General features: G+C 62.2%; 1 protein-coding gene across 2 annotated transcripts in view; it reads right to left on the bottom strand.

The window, feature by feature from the left end:
* Positions 1-108: 108 nt before the first annotated feature.
* Positions 109-8,510, bottom strand: part of PPP1R12C (protein phosphatase 1 regulatory subunit 12C) — a 20,982-nt gene continuing 12,580 nt past the window's right edge. The window contains exons 5-22 of one of the 2 annotated variants that reach the window (XM_007468027.1): positions 6,310-6,454; positions 6,146-6,220; positions 4,757-4,830; positions 4,549-4,676; positions 4,358-4,431; positions 3,937-4,095; positions 3,793-3,860; positions 3,033-3,176; positions 2,756-2,846; positions 2,512-2,595; positions 2,373-2,433; positions 2,133-2,218; positions 1,988-2,034; positions 1,813-1,906; positions 1,491-1,595; positions 1,088-1,138; positions 844-894; positions 109-750 (exon numbers count right to left, since the gene is read on the bottom strand). In XM_007468027.1, coding sequence (XP_007468089.1) covers positions 664-750; positions 844-894; positions 1,088-1,138; positions 1,491-1,595; positions 1,813-1,906; positions 1,988-2,034; positions 2,133-2,218; positions 2,373-2,433; positions 2,512-2,595; positions 2,756-2,846; positions 3,033-3,176; positions 3,793-3,860; positions 3,937-4,095; positions 4,358-4,431; positions 4,549-4,676; positions 4,757-4,830; positions 6,146-6,220; positions 6,310-6,454 — 1,624 coding nt within the window. In that variant the 3' untranslated portion in view covers positions 109-663. The remainder of the gene's footprint in view (positions 751-843; positions 895-1,087; positions 1,139-1,490; positions 1,596-1,812; positions 1,907-1,987; positions 2,035-2,132; positions 2,219-2,372; positions 2,434-2,511; positions 2,596-2,755; positions 2,847-3,032; positions 3,177-3,792; positions 3,861-3,936; positions 4,096-4,357; positions 4,432-4,548; positions 4,677-4,756; positions 4,831-6,145; positions 6,221-6,309; positions 6,455-8,510) is intronic. The other variant, XM_007468028.1, reaches the window with a different exon arrangement.

The raw sequence follows: 8,510 nt of genomic DNA, 5'->3' as shown, positions 1-8,510 counted from the left end.
CCAACCGGCCGCTCTCCCTGAAGCCCTGTCCCACCCTGTGACGGGCAGGCACAGCCCCAGCACGGAAGTGGGGAGCAGCGCCCCACCTCCAGCCAAGGACGCACCCACTGAGTGGCAACTTCACGACTTTTATTTGTGGTGCCTGTGCTTTATCTCGAAAATACCTTCTCCCCCTGCCCCAGGCAGTGGGCCGCGAGGGGGCAGCAAAAAATAGAAGACATCCCTCCCTATTGCACACGGACCCTATATACAGGCCCACCTGGCCGAGGCCGGAGGGACTATTGGCACATTCTCGGATCCCTGTTCACGAGTGGGAGGGGTGATGAGGGTGGCATCACACGTGAGGGGGGACCTCTGGGCGGCCACTCTGGTCCTGGCACTTCTTGGTCCTTGGTTCCTTCCTGGTCCCGCCTCCAGCCCCAGTCCCCCCTCAGCGACGTCCCCCTACCTGGCTCGGCCTCCGCCTCCATCCTGGCCTCGGATGGCCCCCCTTGGCTCCTGGGGACTCTGTACTCCCCTCCCAGTCTGGAGGTCCCGAGGGGAGGTTATGGCTTCTCAGAGACTCCCCGGGAGCCCTGTCACTCGTGTTCACGCAAAGGAAGGGGTGCATGTGGCAGAAGCAGCTGTATAAATATGGGTGCGGGGGAAGGGCCTCCTCCAGAGTCACTTGGAGAGTTTGCTGATGACGCGAATCAGTGCTGCGTTCTCATCCTTGAGTCGCTGGTTGTCAGCCCGGAGGTCGGACAGGGCCTGCGAGGTGGGACGGGTCAGCCAGGTGGCCCTGGGCAGGCTGCACCCACTGCCCACCCTCGCTCTGCCCCTCAGCTCCCCACTAGCATTCACCTTCAGCTCCTCCTCCAGCTCCGCTGCCTTCCGCTCCAGGGCCCTGCGCTCCTGGAATAAACGGGAAGGTGAGGACGAGGGACCGGGGGTTGGGGAGGGCCGGAGGTCAAGAAGTATGGCTGAGAGAGGCGGGGAATGGGCAGAGGGGCAGGTTAGAAAGTCAGTGTGGCCCTCTTCATCCAGACCCGCCTGAGCTTGTAAGGCTGGGGACACAGCTGGCCCCGCTCCAGCCACCCTTACTCACGAATCTCTCCAGCTCCAGAAGGGCGGGCCTCTCTGCAAATCGCTCCTGCCTCTGGTGAGGACACAAAAAGATCAGGGCTCACAGAGAAGCGTCCAAACCGCAATGGCCAGAAGGGGGAAACCAGCAGTGAGAGGGGGAAAGGCAGACTCCTGGCTGGCCCAGACCTCCCCACCCACTGCTCAGGACCACAAGCCCAGCCCCTCTTGGGCCAGGCTCCGCCTCCGAGATCTTAGCTCTGCCCCTCATTCGCCCCTCACTGCCCACGCTCCTCCTCCCAAGGGTCCTAGTACCCCCACCACTCAGGCCCCTCCCCTCGACGCTCTGGCCCTACCTCCCAGGGATCCGGAGCCAGCACTAGCACGCCGGCCAATTCCCACCACCTCCAGGGCCGCGGCGTCCTCACCTGCGTGGCACGCTCCAGCTCCACCTTGAGCTGCGCCAGCTGCAGTGTGGTCTCGGTCAGGGCCTCGCGAAGTCGTTCGTTCTCACTGCGCAGCTCTGCATACAGCTGGGGGCCCCAGGAGGAGGGACACGGGGGTCAGGCTTGCCGGCTGAGATGCCGCATGTTTGCGGGGAAGGGGGGTGACTGTGGCTCAGGTGGGGCCGGAAAAGAGCAGGATGCCCGGATCCGTCAGGCAGAGCCACTAAGTAGGGGGCAGGAGGGCAGGTATATAAAAGCCAGCAAGTGGGGGTTAATGGCACGATCGTGGGGTGGGATCGCGAACCTTCCTGAAGCCTCCATCAGGCTCTTCTGATTCTGGCTCTGGTTCTGGGTTGAGGTCCCGCTGCCTGCGGGAAGAGGGGCCGCCCTCGGGAGTGCTGGGGTGAGGGCAAGGAGGGCGTCATGGGGCGCGCCCACGGCCCCACAGACAGCCCAAACCCTTCCTGCCCACCCTGTACCTGGATCCTGGGCTGCGGTCTGCAGGCGCCGGCTCCGCCTCCTCCCCCTGTGGGCGGAGGTGGGGTTCAGCTTGGCTCCACCCCCAGCCCACCTCCAAGGCCGGCCCACAGCCCCAGCTCGGCCCGCCTGGACCCCGCCCCGCACCTCGGCAGATCCCCGCCACTCCTTGCTGACTCTGCGGTGCTCCTCGGCGGCCTGTGGTCCTTGCCCTTGGCCGTCGGGCGCCTCTGCTGGGGGAGGGGCAGGAGTCAGCCCAGTGATCTGTGGAGGGGTCCCCTCTGCAGGGTCAGGGTCTCTGGGCCCAACCCCCAGGAAAACAGTAAGACTGTAGCAGGAGGGAGCCGGTGGGCCCAGGTTGACCACCTCCCAGAGACCAGACCTCACCTCTCTGGGTAGGGCCATCAGAGTTCTCGACCCCGGGGACTCGGGGTCGCCGGGAAGGGTCCTGCGGGAGAGGGGCATGGGAGTCAGAGGACGAGGGCATCTTGTACCACCCCCTGCCCGGGCACCTGAACCCTCTCACCAGGCTTTGCAGGCACGACTTCTCTGGCTCTGGGGCCTTTCCTGCAGCCTTCTCTGCTTCCTTAAGGTCTGTCAGAGTCACACCCTGGCATGGAGAAGGGGGGGCAGTCAGGGGGTCCAGGACTCAGGGCCCAGCCCCTTCAGGACAGAGTCTAGGCCCCCAGGCCCTCCTCCCTCAGACTTAGGGGTCCGGGCCCCCAGCCCCTCCTCCCTCAGACCCAGGGGTCCAGGCCCCCATCCCACACCTGTGTGGACCTCCGAGACTGGCGCATGAGGCGAGAGCGAGCTTTCCGCTGAGATTCAGACTCCTCATCCCGCACAGGCATCTGGTAGGACCTGAGCGAAGGGCCCCGACCTCAGAGAGGGTTCCTTTGGACCCTGTCCCATCCCATGGTTGACTCTCTCAGGGGGAGTCAAGTTCGGCCAGAGGACCTCAGCGCCAACCCTGGGACTCCTGGGTAAGGCAGCTGTCTCCCAGCTGGGGAGACAGCTGCTTCCTGCCCCCAGGCCTCTTCACCTCACCTCCGGCGGTCGCGGGAGTCCGCTGGGGGCGCTGCAGAGGCTACGGGGACATTTGGCTTCACTGGGGATTCAGGCTCCGGAATCCTGGAGGCAGGAGTGGAGTTATCCAAGGGAGGAGGAGGAGGAGGCCTGGAGATCTCACACCTGTGTGAAGGCACTCAATCAGCAAATATTACTCAAGCTTGCGTTACGTGGCAGGCACCACACACACAGCAAGAAGCAACAGAAAAAGAAACAAATTATCTCTGCCCCGATGAGTCAGGTCTGAGCAGAAAAGATGCAAGCAAGAGAGGATAACCACAGAAAGATCAGGACACCACATGATACGTCAGAAGGATAAAGTACTCTGGAGAAGAAAAGACAGAGCAAAAAGGACGGGAGACCGGAGGCGTGCGTGTCCGGAGGCGGGGGCGGTGAGCGCAGCGGGGCTGGTGCGCCTCCCTGACGAGCCGACATTCAAACAAACGAGAGAGGGAGGAAGGAAGCCCTGTGGGGCTGAGTGGGGAGCCGCAGTGAAGGGCCCGGGCAGGAGCGAGCCCGCGTCAGAAAGGAGGGCGGAGGGCTGGAGAGGGGGGTGGGCGCCGCCGGAGGCCGGATCACGGTGGCCTTGGAGTTTTACTGCGAGCTTTTACTTGATGCACCAAAAGGGAAACTGAGGCCAAGAGTGGGAGGCACGGACCAGACCCCAGAGAGCAAAGGCTGACAAGACAGGGGCCCAGACCTGCCCCACGCCCGGCGGGACCCGGGCCGTCAGACTCACGGGGCAGAGGACTCCGGCACCTTCCGGGAGGGGGTGGGGGTAATTCTGGCAAGACGGGGCTCCCTGGCCTGCGGGGAGAGGAGAGAAGGGGGCTGTTCTCCTTGCCTAGGCAGGGTCTGGTCCCCTGCCCCTCACCCTGCTCACCTGAGTGGAGGTCCCTTCCAGCCGCGAGGAGGAGGCGGAGCGCTGCAGCCCGGCCCCCGAGGCACCCTGGGCGCCCCGCCTCTCCGCAGGACCTAGGGCCCCAGAGCTCCCCGTCTTCTGGAGGCCAAAGCGCGTGGAGAAGGGGGCCTCGTCGGGGGTCTGGAGAAGGGAAGGGCATCAGTTGCAGGGAGAGGGTCCTACTTCTCAAGAACTTCAAGTGTTACCCCCAAAAGGACCACCACAAACTACAGCTGGGGGGTGGGGAGGACAGGCACAGTCAGGAGAAGGCAGTCAGTTGTCCCAGAGGATTCTGGGAACTGTAGTCTTCACCCCACCTGCCCTGACAAGAGGTTCACAGGCTTTATGGCTATGCCCCCCACAACCTCCCAGGCCAGCACGGCTTCCGGGAACCCAGACTCACCATGGGGCTCCTAGGGCTAGAGGGTGGCGGGGAGGAGACCCCGTTGAGGGCTCTGGATTCTGCAGGGGGTGGCTCTACAGTGTAGGAAGCAGGAGAGGTCGCAAGAATCCGCCAGCTGCCTCTGGGCACCAGCCCTTCCACCCGCAGCCCCCTCCGCTCCAGATTCAGGACCCCAGCCCCCAGCCCCTCACCTGAGGGGCCCTCTTCTCCCTCATCCTCGTCCCGGATTGGGGGCCCCCCTGCCCCACCAGGCCGGCGCTCCTTGGACAAGTCCTGGAGGGAGATCTTCTCACGGCTGCTCAGACGACATACAGAGCTCCTGGTGGGAAGGGGAGGGCGTTGGGGTCCAAGCCCTGGGGAGCCCCCAGCCCACCTACCCTCCAGGCGCCTCTCCCCTACCTTCGGTGTTTGCTGCTGGAGGGCCCCTGGGTCTCCTGGCCCCTGCTCTGGGAGGCTTCCTTTTGGTTCCGAAGCTGAAAGGGGGAAGGGGGCCACTGGGGAGGGGCAGAACACGCAGACCCTCCTGGGTCCCACATACAACTGTGCCGGGGTGGAGGTGGTACAGGGGGGGATGGGATGATTTGTGCACTCGCTGAGTTTTCCTAGACATGGCGCCCTGGGTCTCAAATGAGTCGTCCAGTACTCAGGGGCCCCCAGGCTTCCTGGCCTCTACCTCCCAGGGGCGAGCTACCCAAACTTCTCCCCAACCCCTCAGCACACCGGAAACGGGCTGCCAGGCCCGGCCTCCTCCCTTAAGGCTCGCTGTCAGGCCCAGCCCCCAAATGGCATCTCAGGGCGCAGTTCCCCGACTGCTGTGTCTTCACACCTCAGAGCCTGCACAGCAGTTCCCCCGCCCCTCCTAGCAAACCCCTTGTGCTGCAGGTCTCCCTTCCCAGACACCCCCAGGCCTCGTCTGTGCCCCCACCTCTCAGAGACCCTGCTTCACCCACTCAACACCCTCCCAGAGCCCCCAGCCTCCTCACCGTCACACTGCTCCTCCCTGGCATTCAAGGCCCTTCAGGGTCTGCCCCGCTCCAAATTCCGGGTACCATACGACTCCCCACCCCTGAGCCTTTGCACGTACTGTTCCCTCAACAGTGTGCGAGCCCTGGTCCCCAGGAAGCTGCCCAAGTCCGCCAAGCCGGAAACAGGACCGTCTCCCTCAACGTTGCCACAGCCGAGCTTTAAACATGGGGATCTGGTCCTGTCTACCTGCCACTCACCAGAAGCTCCAGGTAGAGGGCCTGGCCCCCAGAAGGCCTAAGGAGATGTTTCTTGCTACCTAAGAGTGCTTACTGTGTGTCAGGCAGGGTTCTGAATGCTTTTGTTTAGTTACATACATACCACTCGTAGCATAATACGTACTCCACGTAACAGAACAGGTAACTCATAAAGTGCGCCGTACTATCCCCATTTTACAGATGAGGTAACTGAGGCCCAAAGAGGTTAAGTGACTGGCCTGAGCTCACACAGCAAATCCATGGCAGAGCTGGGATTCAGACCCCGCGTCCACACCGTTCACCCCTTCATTCTGCGTTTTTCCAGCAACAAGGCCTGGCCCAGTGCTGGTGTGGGGGGCGTCCCAGGGGTGACAAGGCCCAGCCCAAGCATGGATAGATGACTTCCATCTGCATCCCAAGGTCCCCCGGGGCCCAAGGCCCCGCCTCCCCCTAGCGCCCAGCTGTGCCCCTCCTCCTGGCTCCCCACTGGGCCCCGGTCGCTGGCCAGGGAAGAGCAGGTCCCCAGGGACGTGGAGGCCCTCCCTCCTGGCTGCAGACAAACACTCACGTCCTCCTGCTTCCGGGCCAGCTCCTCCAGCAGGCTCAGCACCTCCTCATCCGCTAGATCACAGGGACGCTGCCCCTGGGTGGGGAGGGGAAAAGGCAGATGAGGAGTTGGTGGAGGGGCCCTCCCACCCCGCACCGGTCCCCGGGCCCCGGACCGGCCCTCACCGCGTGCGTCAGCGAGTCCATGCCCCCGCCGTGCTCCGCTAGCAGGCGGCAGGCGTCCTCCACGCCCCAGTGGGCTGCGGCGTGCAGGGGCGTCCAGCCGTCCCCATCCCGCAGCTCCGGGTCGTAGCCGGCCTGAAGCAGCAGCCTGGGGACCAGGGAGGCTCAGGTCAAGGAGCAGGACAGGGGCTCGGGGCCAAGAGCTAAAGGTCGGCCAGCTGTGCTGTGGTGGCAGTACCAGCTGTGACAGTACCGAAAACAGTCCTGGGCCGGGGGTGAAGCGCCATGGCCCCAAGGCGCCCCCTCCCAGAAGTGACCCCCGCTGCCACCGCTTTGACTCCTCCCCTGGCCTAGCAGGTGGCCTCTGGAACCCTGCTTCTTGTACCTGCAGTGCTCAACTCTTTTGAGCGTCACCCCTGGTTGTGAGACCGCTCCAGGGGAGGTGAGGGCAGGGGGTTCCCAGCACCCAAGCCTAGAGAAAGGATGAGACCCCAGAAGGGGCGGAGTGGGGGCAGCACTGTTCCAGGACCCCTCTGGCTCAGAGCAGCGGTTCTCAACCAGGACCACATAGCCGCCTGGGGACGTCTGGCCTTGTCTGGAGATGTTTCTGGATGTCACAACGTAGGGGTGGGTGCCAGAAGCATCAGTGGGTCGGCGCCAGGGATGCTGCTAAACATCCCGCAGCACAGAGGATGGGCCCACAGCCAGGAACGATCTAGTCCAAATGCCACCAGTGCCGAGACAGAACCCCTGGCTTAGAGACGGTTCTTTCCCGTGAGATAATCACCACCTTAGACCACACGGTCTGGTCCAGGGCAATTCTGCAAACTCAGCGTAGGGTAGACACGCCTGCTTTTAGAGAACTGCATTTAGGTTCCATGTCAGTGAGAAAGAGCTAAAGCAAGGTGGGAAAGGCGGAGAGACGAGGTACCTTGTAAAGAGCCATTTTAAACAAAAGCGCCTCTGTGGGGCCCCCCAGCTCACTCTGCTCCAGCCGTGTGGGCATCCGCTCCTCCCCCAAGCACACGCCCACCTTGGGCTCTGCTGTTCTCTCTGCCCCGTGAATGTTCTCGAGGCATCAGTGCCTTTCACATGACCACCCTCTCGGTGGTCACAACCTCCTCCCCGAATCTCGAAGGGGGGCCTCCCCACCGCATTCGCTCTCCCCCACTGCCCTGTTTATATCCCTCTGGACCAGTGGTTCTCAGCTGGGGATGACGCTGACCCCCAAGGGACATTGGGCAACGCCCAGAGATGTGCCTGGTTGTCGTGACTGCGGTGGGGTGTGCCTCCTGGCACCTAGTGGGTGGAGGTCAGTGTCCCACCCCCATGAACAGGACAGGCCCCCAGGGTTATCCAGCCCCACGTCACCAGGGTGGAGGCTGAGGACCCCTCTCTGAGCACTCAGGGCCATGTGATGTGACCGGCTTCCTCAGTCACTTGTCTGTCTGTCTCCTCGACAAGGCTGCGAACTGCACATGGGCCCAGATCTGTCTCGTTTGCTGCTATATCCCCAGTACCTAAAAGATGGCCTGGCACACAGCAGGTGCTCAGTAAGTGTTGAGTGAATAGCATCAAAGAAATGTACACCTTTACCCTGCCACTCATCTTTAACGAGGAGAATGTCAGCTACATTCTTCCAAAAATGCAGTCCATAGATAGATCTGGTTGTAAACCCATACTAAGGGGCGGAAATGAAATTACAGTCAATGAGTATCTCTAAGGCCAAAGCGTTTCAGTTCTGTGGCAGAGAATGAGGCTGTCCATGAATATCCACTCTCCTTCCACCTTCAATAATGGCACCCAGGGACTTCCCTGGTGGTCCAGTGGTTAAGACACTGTGCTCCCAATGCAGGGGGCCCGGGTTGGTTTCAATCCCTGGTCAGGGAACTAGATCCCATGTGCTGCATCTAAGACCTGGTGCAGCTAGATGAATGAATGAATGAATGAATGAAATAGGTGGGGAGCCACTGCAGAGCCCTGAATGAAGATGAGGCCCCCTGCCCTGGGAAGACACGTCTAAAAAAAAAAAAAATGGCACCCAGCTTTCAGTGGGTTGCCTGCTGAGGTAGAATCTCCCAGTCTCCCTCACAGCTAGGAGTGGCCAGCTGAGAAGGGTCTGGCAAATGGGATGTCAGTATTCAATATGGATGCCGCTTCTGGACTGTTTTTTTTAAAAGAAATGGACATTTGCTCCTTTTGCC

Source organism: Lipotes vexillifer, unplaced genomic scaffold (assembly GCF_000442215.2).
Source record: "Lipotes vexillifer unplaced genomic scaffold, Lipotes_vexillifer_v1.1 scaffold1223, whole genome shotgun sequence".
NCBI classification, from domain to species: domain Eukaryota; kingdom Metazoa; phylum Chordata; class Mammalia; order Artiodactyla; family Lipotidae; genus Lipotes; species Lipotes vexillifer.
Note: the sequence above shows the minus strand (reverse complement) of the source record. Positions and strands in the feature narration are given on the sequence as shown.